General features: G+C 50.0%; 3 protein-coding genes across 3 annotated transcripts; 2 read left to right on the forward strand and 1 right to left on the reverse strand.

Annotated features, from left to right (window-relative positions):
* The first annotated feature begins 663 nt into the window (after positions 1-663).
* LOC117863165 (aldehyde oxidase GLOX) lies at positions 664-2601 on the forward strand. Its single transcript, XM_034746771.1, has one exon. The coding sequence runs from the start codon at positions 743-745 to the stop codon at positions 2408-2410; it is 1668 nt and encodes a 555-aa protein (XP_034602662.1). The 5' UTR covers positions 664-742; the 3' UTR covers positions 2411-2601.
* Positions 2602-2929: 328 nt separating this feature from the next.
* Positions 2930-5702, reverse strand: LOC117865427 (cytochrome c oxidase subunit 6b-2). Its single transcript, XM_034749623.2, has 4 exons — positions 5188-5702; positions 4126-4214; positions 3936-4017; positions 2930-3318 (listed from the first exon to the last, which is right to left on the reverse strand). Exons 1-4 carry the CDS (start codon positions 5194-5196, stop codon positions 3265-3267), a joined length of 234 nt encoding a protein of 77 aa, XP_034605514.1. The 5' UTR covers positions 5197-5702; the 3' UTR covers positions 2930-3264.
* A 3785-nt stretch (positions 5703-9487) lies between these two features.
* On the forward strand, positions 9488-12198 carry LOC117863536 (S-adenosylmethionine decarboxylase proenzyme). Its single transcript, XM_034747312.2, has 4 exons — positions 9488-9749; positions 10321-10467; positions 10553-10571; positions 10765-12198. Exons 2-4 carry the CDS (start codon positions 10336-10338, stop codon positions 11931-11933), a joined length of 1320 nt encoding a protein of 439 aa, XP_034603203.1. The 5' UTR covers positions 9488-9749; positions 10321-10335; the 3' UTR covers positions 11934-12198.
* The last annotated feature ends 3942 nt before the right edge of the window (positions 12199-16140 follow it).

A 16140-nucleotide genomic window follows, 5' to 3' on the forward strand; every position in this document is an offset into this window, starting at 1 on the left:
TTAGGACCATGAAGAAACAAAAGCAGTAAAGATAAGGCAAAATAAAAAACAAAAATAAATCCAGAAAGCACATGTAAGTTGTGCAAAAAGTTCATAATTAAATTCCTTTATATTTTGCAGAATGTAAACACTTCCACCCAAAATGGCATATAATTTTCATATTGTGAGTCCAAACTGGTATTCAGCTGACCAATAAAAACATAAGGAAAAAAAATGTAGTAACCCTGATCTTGAGATAACTGAAACCAGATGATAGACGAGATGGGGAGAAATAAGTTCACTCTAATATGGACTGAAATATGTTTACGCTGATGGTACCTATGCATATAACTGCTCTAAAAAAAGTCATATGCATATCTATAAGTATATAACTACAACATATACCATCCGTCGTCAACCCCGCTCGGGAAGATGATGAAATATATACGCCGTCGTGCCACGCAGAATGGGGACCTTGCGGCGCTAAACCAGACCATCATGAGCTGCAAGCTAATAGAAGAGGAACTACCAGATCAGAATATAATCGGTAACACATGGCCAAAATTAATGCCAACATTCCTTGTCTCCTGGGCGAGCAGAGTCCTGCACGTTCCAGGGTTCAACCAGAAAAACTAGTGTAAAGAAAAAATGGTTCGAGCTTGCAGTGCAACTATATATACGTGCTCTCGCAGCTCCCGAGCTGAAGCAGGCCAGCAGCATTGCCACAAGCCCCTCTCTCTCTCTCTCTCCCGCAGCCACCGCCATGAGGCTTGCATTCCCCCACCTCGCCCTTCTCCTACTCCTGGCCTATGGCGGCATTGCGCCGGCGAGCGCCGCCGGGAGCTGGAAGTTCCTCCAGAACGTCGGCGTGTCGGGGATGCACATGCAGCTCCTTCACAACGACCGCCTGATCCTCTTCGACCGCACCAACACCGGCCCGTCAAAGCTCACCTTCCCCCCCGGGCACCCCTGCCGGCTTAACACCGACGACCAGTGGTTCCACAACAACATGGACTGCACCGCGCACTCCGTCGAGTACAGCGTCACCTCCAACACCTTCCGCGGGCTCTCCATCTTCACCGACACCTGGTGCTCGTCGGGCCACGTCCGGACCGACGGCACCCTCGTCCAGAACGGCGGGTGGAAGGACGGCACCCGCAAGATCCGCCTCATGCCCGCGTGCAACGGGAGCAACGACGCGAGCTGCGACTGGACCGAGCAGCCGGCCCCCGTCGAGCTCGCCGAGGATCGGTGGTACGCCACCAACCAGAAACTCCCCGACGGCCGCGCCATCATCGTCGGCGGGCTGGGACAGTCCACCTACGAGTTCTACCCCAGGACAGGTGTTCCCACTAGTGACGACTTCTCGTTATTCTTGCGCCAGACCAACAGCCTGTACCCGTTCGTGCACCTCAACGTAGACGGCAACCTCTTCATCTTCGCTAGCAACCGCGCCATCCTGTTCGACTACAAGAGCGGCCGAATCGTCCGGAACTACGCCACGCTCGGCGACGGCGGCGACCTGAGGAACAACCCGAACGCCGGCTCGTCGGTGCTGCTCCCGCTGAAGCCCAACCCGACGGAGGCCGAGGTGCTCATCTGCGGTGGCACGCGGAACACCGCCGCCGCCGCCGTGGGGAGGGGGCAGTTCCCCGAGGCGCTGAGGACGTGCGGGCGGCTCAGGATCACCGACCCAAACCCGTCGTGGGTCGTCGAGGAGATGCCGTCGCCCCGGGTGATGGGGGACATGATCCTGCTCCCCAACGGCGAGGTGGCCATCATCAACGGCGCCACGGATGGGATCGGCGGATGGGAGTCCGCCAACACCTCCAACCCCACACCCGTCATCTACCGCCCGGACCTTCCCGTCGGGAAGCGGTTCGAGGTGCAGGCACCAGCGGGCACCCCGCGGCCGCGGATGTACCACGCCTCGGCGGTGCTCGACCGCAACGGCCGTGTGATCGTCGGCGGCAGCAACCCGCACCAGTTCTACGAGTTCAACAAGAAGTTTCCCACCGAGCTCAGCCTGGAGGCGTTCTCGCCATACTACCTCGACGCCGCCAACGACGGTCTCCGTCCAAACATCTTCGACCCGTCACCCAAGGACGGGCCGGTTCACGTGGCGTACGGGGGCCAGCTGAAGCTGAAGGTCTTTGCACGCGTCGGCGTTCCCGGGTCGGTCACCATGGTGGCGCCGTCGTTCACGACACATTCGTTCGCCCAGAACCAGAGGCAGCTGTTTCTCCAGGTCCAGGTGAAGCCTGTGCAGGCATTCCAGATGAACGGCGGGGCAGCGACGCTGTTTCCCGGCGTCTACGAGGCCACCGTGGTCATGCCGGCGACGCCGGTCTTGGCGCCGCCGGGCTACTACATGCTGTTCGTCGTGAATGGGCGCATTCCCAGCCAGGGGATCTGGGTCCACATACATTGACAAGCGAGGGGATTCTAGAGTGATTATTTCGTTCCATTGGTTTATGAGCTACCCATCCTCACTGATTTGAACCATCCTAATCGGAGTTGTAAGAAGAAAATATTTTGCGTGTATCTTGTTTCTTCTCATGCATAATGTAATCATCGAAATATAATGAATTTTAATGAGATGCTTGGTAATGTTGTTTTCTATACCATCGTTTTTTAAAGGTTTCCATGATTAGCTGATTAACAGTTCACCATCTTCACATAGCAGAATCGCCTCCAGGATCCAAACATTCAGAACTCAAATTAAAAGGTAAATCCACCCACTTATCATAGCATGTACTAGGAAACAAGATTCGAGTTCAAGGAACCCAAATGCCACAGGATTATAAGAGATAAAGGAATTTCGTTCAGAAAATGTGGTTAACCTTTCCCTGATAAAACTGGAGAAAGTGAGTCCTGTTTTAAAACGGGTATGAAATTCAACCCAAAACATTTTCTGCACATCAAGATTCAAGGCAAATGGGCATTTCAATAAATCAATAGTAAAATGTAAGCCATGATTCCTTTAGTGTCTTTAGCATTTCATTTCAGATTCCAGGAGGAAACAGAGACAACGGATATGATCTTTCGAAACCTCAATATGCGTTCAGTGTTTGGATAGCTAGGCAACAAAAAGGAGGTCAGGAAAAACATGGTATTAGGAGCAACAATGCTTAAAATTTTGAGTGCAATCCAAAGAACAGCATGACCGAATGTTTTGCAGTGAGTGCTTGAGTGACACAAGACAGTAGCACAATTTCAATTACGAAGAAAACATCCCCAGTGATGAAAGCTGTAGGGCGATCCACAGTGACTCTCAAACGAGATTTAGAGGGGCCCTGCAAAAGTTCCGCTCTCCCTCTGCTCGTTCCACTTCTCCACCTGATTCAGTAGAGGAAAGCTGATGACGTTGAAGAAGACTGGCTAGAATGCATGGCTAGTTTCAACGCGTCAAGAGAACATGGTCCGTCTAAGCAATAATGGATAGAGAAATGGAAGAATTGCTGGGCAGAAAATGTGAAACACACTTGAGGTCCCCCAAAAAGATTTAGAAGAGGAAATGATATTTTGAAATAAAAAATCAAGTAATTCTAAAACTATTGCCTGGAGAAAAATAAAAGTTAGAAGTACATTAAAATTTTAAACTGTGTTGTCCATAGGTGCAGAATGCAAACAGGTTCTAAGCAGGAGCATATAACGTGTTAAAGTACCCAACTGTATGCTAATATACACAGCAAAATTTACCAATGAATAACATTATCCGCAAACTTCTACTCCTAGTAAGTGATATGATGGCAGAAACAAATTAGTGCAGCCAAGTAATTCAGATATAATGGCTTTTAACTCGACAAAGATTTTTGGTTCAGACTGGTGGCTAGTGCATCACAAATTTCCTATCTTCTGACAAGTTCATGGCATGCGCGACTCAATCTGGTAACATTCCTTATAGTTGGAAAACGAATAACAGCAGTCCTACACAAGACAGCATAAGCACTCACCCATTCTCCTGGGCAAAGAGAGCGGTAGTACTTGGCGAATTTCTCACATTCAGCAGTTCCATCCCCTTTGGCATTCACACATCTGGTTTCATGGAAGTTCAAATAGTAAAGAAAGGTAATGAGATATTGTTCATGTGTAAAGTTTTGTTCTTCGAACAATGCACGTGTAAAGTTTTTGCAGCCAACATACCTATGGTACTCAATATAGCGCGTAAAACAATGCCTGGTTTGGTTCGTGGTAGGAAAGCGGAAGTCAGTAGGTGCGGTCTTCAGCTCAATCTGGTAGAAATGCAAAACATAAACAGATAACAGTGGAGCAAAATACAGGCAATACAAATAAAGCTAACAAATGAAAGACAATGTTGGGAAGCAATAGCATGTTATGTAAATGAAAGAAAGCTCATTTCACTGAACAAAAATGGCACAACTCCATAAGAACAGTGTCTGGGAGACTGGGATAAACATTAGTGTCTGTTAGATAAATGTAAGAAGGCTCAATTCACTGTACAAGCATTGTTGCCTAATACTTCAATGGAACTCTCCGACTATTGGAATTAGGCACTTGGTTATGCAATTCATAGTCTTCTTTTTTTATAAAAGAAAAGAAAAAACATGGCACCCTGACACTCACCAAGTAGATGGCCATCTGAGCCAACCCTACGTCTCAATCCCGCATTGACGAGGAGGTCAAATACCATCCACACCGACAGGCACCTGGCCTGTTCTGTAACCCATACGATCTGCTGGTGCTTACAACAACGACGATCTGTTGCTAGAGCCAGTATCACTATCTTCACAAAACCGTAAAGGCCGAACCAAATTTTATAGCCAATCCAAACCCACCCTTAAATTTAAAAAATGTAACCTGACATGATGAATGCAGCACCCTATATCAGATCTTAGTACATAATTCCGTAATTTCCCACCACAACAGTACGCAAATTGCACGTGGGGGATCAAGCAGCATAGCCCCCAAAGCCGTGAACCACAAACAGGAAGAAATGGACCTAGTGTCCATAAACAAACAACAATCGCAATTCACGTCGCGCGCGAGCGCACGGATCAGATCCGCGCGACGGGAAACCATCTCTAGTCCCACGATCGACGAACTAGGTCGAAGCCTATTGTCTGCTCACACCAATCGACAGATGCAACGAGCGGCCAGCGCGGCGGCAGAACAGGGTGGAAAGAACGACGCCGTGGGAGGCTCGATCGAGGGAGGGAGGGAGGGGGGATTCTAGAAGGTTCTCACCTCGGCCATCTCTCGTCGCGATTGCGAGACCGGTGAGGCGCTGTGGCAGAGAGGCGGCGCCCAGGAGAAGACGAGGACGACGAGGTGGAGGGACGTGGGCCCGATCAAGCTTTTCTTTGAGAGGGGGGGAGCCGCTCAGCCGCGTGACAAAAAAAAAACTTTTTGAGTTACGCCTTCGCGTGACAAACAATAGGTGGGCCGCGAGCCTTTGTTAGGTTGGGCCCGTGGGAGGGAAGCCTGATAATAGGGGGCAGGCCTACGAAGGCCCAGTAGCTGTCAACTGGACAAGCCCATCACTTGCACTTATCTCAGCGACGTACGAGTATGAAGACACTTTCCTTTTTCTTTCTTCTTTTGGATGGATGGAAGACCAGTCACTCACTTCTTGAAGAGTCAGGGGTAATCTTGCAGGCAACTGTTACAAAAAATTCTCCGCGAAAAATCGTGTTGTAGATCATGGTGTCGCGTAGCATCCTTTGGCCTGGGCAACGGAAAGTAGCATAAACTTTTGTTTTAAGAAAAGTAGCATGAAGTGAGTGGATCCTTTTGACGGTCGAGCGAGCCTAAACCAAAAATGGTTGCGCCATACCTCCACCACGAGATGTTTTTTGTTTGCAGGTGTGCTGGCCCACATCCTACACGCAAAGGAAGTTCGTGGTGAAAATTCTAACGACCCGAGACGCACGGCGCCCTCTCCGTGCTCTGTGATGCTGTAGTCACATGCTTCCGTCCATCTGATTTAATTTGTAATGCGTTTTCAGTTCATCGTATTAATTCTTTCGGTTTTCAGTTCCATCTGCTATGAAGCCCAAACATGCAAAGCGACAGGTTCAGTTTCTCCACGAGCTACGGTGAGATAGATGTGATTATCCCGATGCGATGAGCCTTTCACTTGCCTCCCCCTGTGCAGGGAACTGCAAGAACTGTGCTGCGCCGCGCTTCCCGCGCGCCATTTCTCGCCGACACTGGCGCAGTGACACGGCAGCCGGCAGCCGACCACGTCTGATGGATGCATGCATTATGTAAAAAAAAAAAAAAATCGCGTGGTTGAGCCGTCGGAGTCTCGCAAATCCGAATCTGCTGCCGGGGGCTCACGTCGGCCCGGGATATGCTCTCCCAAGGCATCCCGATCCGGCGTGTGAAAGCGACGGCAAGTACTAGCAGCCTCTCGATCCTTTTCAGAGATGATGGATCGGACTCTGAAGAGCCAATTGGACCTCTGCTTCTCGATAAGCTCACCTGTGAGGCTGTGAGCCCGTGTGACCTACGGTGCCACTGCCGTCCTGCTCATCTTTTTGTCTGAACGAATGGTGATACAGTAGCATATCGGCGTCCTGTTCATCTTTGTTTTCCTTCAGGGGAGTTCAGATATGAGGAGGTACTATTCCTTTGTAAAAAATCATCACGTCGTTCTCCTCTGGGAGACTGGGATACATGCAGGGATGCGGAGTAAGTACTGTATCTAGTAAATACAGTCAAGCAACAGAGCTTAACTCCGAATTTCTTTTAGAAAAAACCACACACACAGCTGAACTAGCAGACCATTTGATCATTCATCGGTCATCATCAGGCTAATGGGAGGCTAGCATTGCCCGCGCGAACTGGTGATGCTCGCTTCAGCAACCCAGCTATTTTTCCGAACGGGACAACCCAGCTGACTGGACCATGCCACGTTATCGGAGGAGGAAAAAAACATGTAATCCAGCGAGACAGCACATGCTTGGATTCTACCCGTTGTGGTCAGAATTCCAGCATCCGAAGGAACTCTGCGTGGTCATTCATTCCATTACTCCGCGTTTGGACATTCTAGATTTCTAGCACAAGTTTAGTAGAAGGGGAAATTGGCGTGTACGCTGCGGCATCCTGGCAGCAGGAACGGCAAATTTTGACCAACTAGTTCCCATGTCGACAAAAGACTGGCAACCACCAGGAAGAAAAGTAGCGATACTGAAACATCAGGAGCAGGTCATCATCTGCTCGCCTGGGCTGGCGAGCAGATCAGAGAGATATCATCAAGAAAACTAATACCGGCAGTACTAACAAATTATTAGGGTTCCTTGCCCTGACCAGCTAGCCAGCTCGCTAATCCCGTCAAAGCTCCACCTTACCCCATGCATGTTGCGATTTCCCGGATCCTTTTTATCACTTGTCCTGTCCTTCTTCGCGTCCGCGTCATTTTTATCCATTTGCGGCCGAGCGAGGCAAGAAATTACGGGAAAGGCAAGCGCTGGGGCCCGATTCTCTGTTCTCTGAAGAAACCAAGAACATGGAGCAAAACTGCAAAAGGACAGAGAAACCCTGCGTTCCCGGGCGGCCAAAAAAAAAAAAAAGCAGGAGAGCACAGTGAACGGAGGCAACTTGGACAAGCGTATCTAGCTGTCCAAGGCGGATGGGGACAAAGAACAAGTGGCGAGAGGAATCATGGACCAGATCGCTGTCACAGGGGGCGGGGCTAGCTAAATGCACTGGAGATATCGTCAGGCCATGTCTATCTACTGCCTGCCCGCCTCCGTCTGAAGTCTGAACTCCATTGACGGGCTCAAGTGACGGCGACGAGTCCCGCGGCCCGGATTGTTGGAAAGAGGCATGGCGATCTCGCCTCCGCATAAAATTCGTGTGCCTTTTGGCCTGCACAGCACCCCCCGGGTGAATGGGTGATGCGTTTCCTGCCGTGCAGGTGTGCAGTCCGCGGATAAGCGTTGTGCCGTGAGATCTTGGTGCCCGACGATGGCCACCGATGCAGTCATGCAGACCAGCAAAGGTGGGTGGGGGGGGGGGGGGGGGGGGGGGGGGTGCTTAAAAGATGTCGGATTGCGTGGACGCCCCTCTCCTTTTCGCTTTTCTTTTCTTCACGGGCGGCGCGGAAGCGGCTGAGGGCCCGTGCAGGCGGCAGGCGCGGTGCGTGCATCTCCCGCGGTGTGCGTGCAGTGCGATTGCGAATAACATGTCACAGTGCGCCACTGAAGGAGATGTCAAGACCTTGGGTCCGATCCCAAAGGTTGAACTTCCTCTGAAGATTGTAAAAAAACCAAACTGGAAATGTAGAGTTACTTATTACCAAAAAAAGGCTACAAAGTTGGGTGGGATTATAATAAACCAGTGTATCTTTTTTTCATACCGTGTCGAATTCCCATAGATGTACTAGTTCGAAACATTTTGCCGTTTTGGACATAAAAATTAACAGTCTCCAATAAATACTTTGGTTTTGCTATTATTTACGTACAAAAATATATTTATAAAATCCAAAAAAATAATGTAACTAGGAAAAATATTTTCTCAACACGTAAGTCCTAAATTATAAGTCATTTTAATTTTTTTTATTTCATAATTTTTACTAGACATAATATATATGTAGATGTATATCAAAACCTATGAATCTAAGAAAGTCAAAACAACTTATAATTTGCGACAAAGGAAGTATTTAAAAAATATGAGCGGATCTTGTCCAAACATATACTTGTGATTAGATGGAGATTTTAGTATCCTCTACATCGACCATTGTTGTCCTTGATCACATGATGAAGGGTGTTCCCTGCTTCAAGTCCACCTGCCATTGATGCTTGCTATTTTGCAACCGTCGTATTTTCATGTTTCGCTTATTCTTCTGTTGTTCAATATCTGATGAACTCAACACCTCATGAGTCACGAGTAGGGATTGAAAAGCATACATCTTCATCATTTTTTGTTATTTTTTTTCTTTTACATAGGATTTCAAGAAAGAGACAACATATGCCTCTAATTTCGCTCCATTTCCATAACTTTATTTATTTGTTCATTGGTTCAGTGGTGAATGGAGGCAAAATATTTTAATGACTAAAACTTTAGACACGGTAAGTTTGTAACTTTTTATAGTGGCATACAAATCCAAAAGAAAAAGGAGAAAAGAAAAGATAGTAGAATTTGAAGACTTTTAGTAGATGGCATGAAACAAGATGAAAAAGAAGTCCGTTGCCAGCCGCTCAGCCTCCACGAGGCCACCGCGAAGCTTCCCCAAAGCCACCACGCCTAGTCAGCCACCAGTAGGCCTGCGTTACTCCCTCCGACACGCGGGGTCCACCTGTCCGAGCCTCGACCCCTCCCGAGTCCCAGAGGCGGCTGGAGTACCTCCCCCTCCCTACACGCGGTCCACCGTGGCCCAGGCCTTCACGGCCGCGAATCCCGATCGTGGCGGGTCCCACCAACCCAACTAGCGGCCCGGGGGGCCTCCACGCGAGCACGGGTCCAGGGGAACGGGTCCGCCCATGTACTTGGCGGCCACGGAAACCCGGACCCGGTAGGCGGAGCTATAAAGCCGGGCCAAATCAGGGCATCCCTTCCCCAGCCGCACGCTTCTTGTTGCCAAAGAATTTCCTCCCTCGCCGCCGCCGCCGCAGCTCGTCTCGTTGAGAGAAGCTAACGGAGCCGAGGAACTCGCTGAGTTCTAGGAGAGAATCCTTTTCGCTGGTCTCTGCCAGGTTCTGCTGCGTCGGGAGGCGGTGAAGGGGGGAAATTCGTGAGATCTGTTCCGGATCACGCGTGCGCGCTCGGGAATCGGGGGGTTCCACACATAGCTTCGTTGAATTGTAAGTTTCACCTGGCCTATTCCCCTTTTAGCCTGCTTTAGCTTGTAGATTTTAGATTTATTCTGCATGTTATGTGTTGTTATCTTTTTTTTTCTGGCGACTAGATTTGATTTGCTATTTCTGTGAGGATTAGTGCTTGGAATAGGTTTGTTTTGTGATTACTTGAAACTCGATGGTAGGAGAAGTACTGTTTACTTTTATTCAGATTTCGATACATGAATATGAAATACAGATTTATGCGAGTACTCAAAAGATTTGAGTTTGCGGCTTTAGGAATTTATTGAGGTCGTACAAGATTAATCTTTGATGATTCTTACAGATCTGCGATTAAAATTGCTTCGTTAGTGTGAATATTCCACCCGTTTGGTTACAATTTGTTGGAAATATTCATTTGGCCAAAACATTCCCTATACTCGGTATAAACCTGGTATGTTGTGATGTTTTCTTGTAACAGTAGCTCCAGCATGAATGGTTGACTTCCTTGCCTAACTTCTGATGTTCATAAAAAGCAGAAAAAATGTTGTTAGAAATTGTTGATGTAATGGACTCATTAATTTTCCCATTCCTGCAGGAATTTGATGTACTAATGGAGTCTAAGGGTGGCAAGAAGTCTAGCAGTAGTCGTTCCATGATGTATGAAGCTCCCCTTGGCTACAGCATTGAGGACGTTCGACCTGCCGGAGGCGAGAAGAAGTTCCAGTCTGCTGCTTACTCCAACGTAAGAATCAATAATCATTGTTATACTCTTCATTCTACTTTTGTTGTTTCTGATTTGTTGCTAACATTGTCTTTTTCTACTGCAGTGCGCGAAGAAGCCATCCTGATATCCCTTCCGTGCTTCCCCGTCCTAGTAGTTTAGGATTTCTTTTCTAACGCTTTGATTCTGACCAATCTCTCTGGCCTGCTGCTTCCTGATAATCGACCAGTTCTCGAGTCTTGCTCCCTGCACTCCTCCCTCCATCTCCAGCATCGTTTTCTCACTCACCCGCTCCAATGGCTGTTCTTTCTGCTGCTGACGCTCACCCGGTCTCAGCGATCGGGTTTGAGGGCTATGAGAAGCGCCTTGAGATCACCTTCTCTGAGGCGCCTGTCTTTGTCGACCCTCATGGGCGTGGTTTGCGTGCCCTTTCCAGGGCCCAGATTGATTCTGTTTTGGATCTTGCACGGTGCACCATCGTGTCCGAGCTCTCCAACAAGGATTTTGACTCCTATGTCCTCTCTGAGTCGAGCCTGTTTATCTATCCTCTGAAGATTGTCATCAAAACATGTGGGACTACCAAGCTCCTGCTCACCATTCCAAGGATTATTGAGCTTGCTGAAGAGCTGTCTATGCCGCTTGCTGCTGTGAAGTACTCCCGTGGGATGTTCATCTTCCCCGGTGCACAGCCAGCCCCCCACAGGAGCTTCTCTGAGGAGGTTGCTGCCCTTAACCGCTACTTTGGTGGCCTGAAGTCTGGTGGTAATGCTTATGTGATTGGAGATCCTGCAAGACCTGGACAGAAGTGGCACATCTACTATGCCACCGAGTACCCAGAGCAACCCATGGTTAACCTTGAGATGTGCATGACTGGTCTGGACAAGAAGAAAGCTTCAGTCTTTTTCAAGACTTCTGCTGATGGCCACACAACGTGTGCCAAAGAAATGACCAAGCTCTCTGGTATCTCTGAAATTATTCCTGAGATGGAGATCTGTGATTTTGACTTTGAACCCTGCGGCTACTCCATGAACGCTATCCATGGCTCTGCTTTCTCCACCATTCATGTGACGCCTGAGGATGGTTTCAGCTATGCCAGCTATGAAGTTATGGGCTTCGACGCCACTGCACTTGCCTACGGCGACCTCGTGAAGAGGGTCCTCAGGTGCTTTGGCCCTTCGGAGTTCTCTGTTGCTGTGACTATCTTTGGTGGGCGTGGCCAAGCCGCGACATGGGGCATGAAGCTTGATGCTGAGGTTTACGACTGCAACAACATGGTAGAGCAGGAGCTGCCCGGTGGTGTGCTTATCTACCAGAGCTTTTCTGTTACTGAAGATGCTATTGTTGGCTCGCCCAAATCTGTTCTTCATTGCTTCGAGGGTGAGAACCTGGAGAATGCTGCTCCTGTGAAGGACGGCAAACTGGCTAATCTTCTCTGCTGGGAGGAAGAGGATGCCATGGAGGAGAAGGACGGCGTGCTTGCTGAGTAAGACTGGGGAAGGTGTCGATTTGCTGCTGAGTTATTTTTTTTTCTAAATGTTGCGATTGTCGTTTGGTTATTGTGTGAAGCAGCCAAGCCAGGCTATTTATTATGAAAATGATCGATTGTAAGCATGGGTTCTGATGTGCCACATGCTAATGATCAATCTGAATAAGTATACCGCTCTAGGTGGTCAGCTGCGTCTACCACAATGAGCATACGTATGGAGAAATGTCTGTCAAAGCAATTTATGAATAAGATTTATTTGAGTTGAATGATCGGTTTCTTGGTCTTAAATTTCAATGTTGTTTGTATTTATCTGATAATTCTAATTTGAGTGCTGCTGGAGAATGAGGAAGATGAAAGCGTCACATTCATACCCTGGTTACATCTCATGTATCCCTGATACCACTCACTTGTAATAGATCTTGTACGATTCATCCATGCCTAATTTCTCATGCTCAAATAACAGATGTCTTTGCTTCTCATGCTCAAAGGTACAAATAGCTGGAAGGACATGTTTCGCGTGCCTGACTGTTGATGCACGGTTTGTCCAGCTTTGTTTTATGCATCGACGAGTTGACTTATAATTAGTATTGTTGTTTTTCCAAAAACACGCAAAAGGTGCTCTAAAACATGCTTATATTCTGGAGTTTTGGTTCATGCACCTCTCATTAGACAACTGTTGCGTCTGGTAATCAGAAACCGTGCTCTGATTCAGTTGGACCTGGGAGATTTGGAGAGGCAAGCTATCCTCCTCATCTTTATCTGCTGACGAGGCCCTATTCCTTGCTCAATAATTGGATGCCTTGGAGGTGAGGCCGCGATTCCTTGCCCAATAATTCGATGCGGTAGGCATGGTTTGGTTCCAGCGACTGCTTTTGTCTCGTGTTCGTTGTACAGACTCGGGGACCCATCTGGCAGGTCTCGTCCCGTTGGGGGTCACCGGGTCAGTAGCTGAATCCTCGTCAGCGTCGGACGAGAAGCATCTCTTCCGCGAACGTGTCTGCTTGGTTTCAGCAGCTCTCGAGTAGATCGAGACATGTGGCTTCCGTAGGCTGCTGGCTGCTGGCTGCTGCTTCGCCGAGCCAACCGGCCAACCGGGGAGGTTCGGAATTCAGATCGTGAGCTCGTACGTCGTCAGCAGAGCCCTGATGCTTCTTTGCTTCGTTTTGCCTGGGTACCATCACCATTCACATGCTGAATCCATCCAGATGAGGAGAGGTGAGTCGCTGAGTTGGAGACCCGGCGCGTCGGGGCACATTCCCACCGTGGTGGAGGAAGCCACTAGTGATTCTCGTGGCGGCAGTAGTCGCGTGCCGCCTACTGCGGCGTGCGTGGGCGTATCTTCCGCAGCCAAGCCGCGGAGAGATAGGTTCCCGATTCCAAACGCACTACGAGATCGATTGGCGAACGACCTGATCATGTCTGATATCACCGACGGACACGCCGAGTTATTCCGATCCGGCGATCCCTGACCAAGATTTCTTTGCGGAATCTAAGCTTTCGCTCCCGCTCGCCGCCAACCATCCGTTTAACAAAAGCCAAGGGGAGGAATCACATCTCCTCGGCGCGCCCAACATTCCGGCCCCGGGCGCGTGCAAATGCCCCCTTTCCCTTTCCGAATCCTGATCGCCGGCGTGCCGGATCTCTCGGTCCCGTGCACGAGCACGAACCGGAAAGGCCGGAGGGCATCAGGCATCAGAGCCCCGGACTGCCTCGGAGCAATCGTCGTAGATCACATGAGCAGGCGTGTGCGATGTCTCTCCGACTGCGGATCGCATGAGCAAGCAGTTGCTCCGAGCAGGATTTGCCGAACCTCTGTTCGCCGCCCGTCGCCGGCCACGCGCCACCGTTTGCCAAACGTTCCGGCCTGGACGCGTGCAGATACGCACGGAGCGACGCGTGATCACCAATGATGCGCCCGAGTTCGGTGGCGCGAACAAGCTGGAGGAGGAAGCAGGCGTGCCGGCTCGTGCGCCTGCTTGTGCCGTGTCCACACCCCTATACCGTCGATCGCGCTGCCGCGTGTCGCCGTGTCGCGTCCCGTTCCCGTCCCACGAGACGCGTCCAGTTGGCTGTGGTGCTGTGGGCGCGTGGTGACCGGCAAGTGCCCACCGCGACATGCCTGGCCGACTGACACGGCGAAGAAGAGAGCACGGCTCGTGCCGTCGTGCGTTGCGTGTCCCGGAGCTATTCCCGAGCTGCGGCATGCGCATTCTGGGAAGGGCATGGCCGCATGAGCAGGGGCATTTCGGCACCTCCCTCCCAGCTGCACTAGTCTCTTTTCGGAACGGCCTGCGGTAACAAAGGAGGAGGAAGGGGAAGAAGGGTTGGATGGCCCATGTAGCGGCATGCGGCAGCGGTCCAGCCGAGCGAGCCAGAGCCCAGCCAGGCTAGTCGTACGGACCGAGGATATCACGACTGTGCGAAGACCCCAGACTAGTCATTATCTCCTCGATTTATACGTTGCGGATGATTTGGCTGACACCTTTGGAGTCTGTTTACTACTTTTGTAAATCGTTACGACTGGATTTTCGATAAAAGAATCAGGAAGCCGCACGGGAACTCGACGCGTACCCATCTTGTCGCACACCGTCGTAGCGTGTTCTTTGGCCCGAGAATCCATCAGCAACGCGATCGATCGGCAATGGCGGACCAGGAACAACCCGACTGGTTGGACCTCCCCTCAGACCTCCTGCGGCTCATCGGGCAGAGGTCCCGCGAAGCCGTCACCGGGCTCGCCGCGTTCCGCTCCGTGTGCCGGACATGGCGCGCCGCGGTAGGGCCGGCGCCGCGCCTCCTGCTTCCCCGCGCCGGTTCAGACTCGGGGTCATCTAAGCACGTGCTCGTCTTCCCCTTGTTGCGCGGCTGGTCCGTCGTCGTCGATGCCCGCGACGCATCCTGCCATCTCTCGCACCTGGCCACGGGCGCGACGGCTGCCCTGCCCAAGCTCAACGCCGTCTGGGACGGCGGCCGCATCAGGAACCTAATATACGTGCATCGTCCCGACGCGGAAACAGCTATCCGTACCAGCGCGATATTATGCTTCACCTACCTCATTTTCACGGATTTATTACGCTTCGCCGTCCACAATGCCACGCCCGACGCTCCGGCAGCGGAGGGCATGACGATCATGATGTACCACATGATGCATGGGGCAACGGGTGTGCTTTTCTGCCGCCCCGGAGACGCGGCCTGGACCAAGGTGGCGAAGCCCACCAGACTAGGCGCCGGCTTCTTCGACTTCGCCTACCACGACGGCAGGATGTTCGGCATGGATATCGACGGTGAGATGGCGGTGTACGATGCCGCGACGCTCGACGTCCTCCACCGGGTCCAGCGTCCGCCGGCCACGCGCAAGTTTGTCACCAAGATGTACCATGATGCTGCTCGGTTAGAAGAGTTCGATTACGTCCATCTTGTTTCGTTACCTAGCAAGTTGGTTTTGATCAGGACTAGCGTGAAGTCTTCCCAGCCAGTGGCCTTCAACATCTTCGAGTTGGGCTCTACGCCTGACGGTCTCGCTTGGCTCAAGGTAATGGATGCTGGCAACTACGAGCTGTTCCTGGATGGATACCACACCACCTTTTGGGAAAATAGCGCCAACAGCGGAACTCGGATCTACTATGTTCATGACGAGCACTATGCAATAGTTTCATCTGCCTACTGCTACAGCATGCAAGATAATAAATTGGAGTGCATATACAGGCCACCGGAGAATAGCCCCGAGTGCTCAACCAAGCCTAGTTGGTTTGTTCCCTAGTTATTAGTTCAATTTATTTTGCATGTAGATCGATAGGCTTTTTGTTACTGTGGCGCACGGTATTTTGTTTTTTTAATGTTTTCCAACAAATAAAGTGTTTATCTTCCCAGCCTCGTGCGTTTTCGGTTTAGAAATTTATTCGAATTTCTGATTAAGCTTCACAATATACTGTTTCAACTTTGAAGCACTAAGTACATAGACAAATGCCCATCCCCATACTGGGTTAGGTAAAACATTGAAGCACTAAGTATATATACAAATGCCCATCCTCATACTGAGTTAGGTCAGGCAACGATCTAAACTAGTACAAAGAGGTCATATCCAATATGAAGTGTTTGATATCACGTGCTAAACTTTAGCAGTATCACATCGGAGGACTAAACATGAGCTAATTACAAAACTAATTGTACATATAAAGTCTAATTTAAGAGACAAATCTATTAAACCTAAT

This window comes from Setaria viridis, chromosome 7, assembly GCF_005286985.2.
Source record: "Setaria viridis chromosome 7, Setaria_viridis_v4.0, whole genome shotgun sequence".
Lineage (NCBI taxonomy): Eukaryota > Viridiplantae > Streptophyta > Magnoliopsida > Poales > Poaceae > Setaria > Setaria viridis.

What these genes read in the sequence shown, in the direction of transcription:
- LOC117863165 (XM_034746771.1), top strand. Translation starts at nt 743, where the DNA reads ATGAGGCTTGCATTCCCCCACCTCGCCCTTCTCCTACTCCTGGCCTAT.
- LOC117865427 (XM_034749623.2), bottom strand. An exon ending in CGCTATATTGAGTACCATAG is followed by an intron (nt 4,018 to 4,125) that starts GTATGTTGGCTG and finishes CCATGAAACCAG; the next exon opens with ATGTGTGAATGCCAAAGGGG. An exon ending in CTCTTTGCCCAGGAGAATGG is followed by an intron (nt 3,319 to 3,935) that starts GTGAGTGCTTAT and finishes CTACTGAATCAG; the next exon opens with GTGGAGAAGTGGAACGAGCA.
- LOC117863536 (XM_034747312.2), top strand. Translation starts at nt 10,336, where the DNA reads ATGGAGTCTAAGGGTGGCAAGAAGTCTAGCAGTAGTCGTTCCATGATG.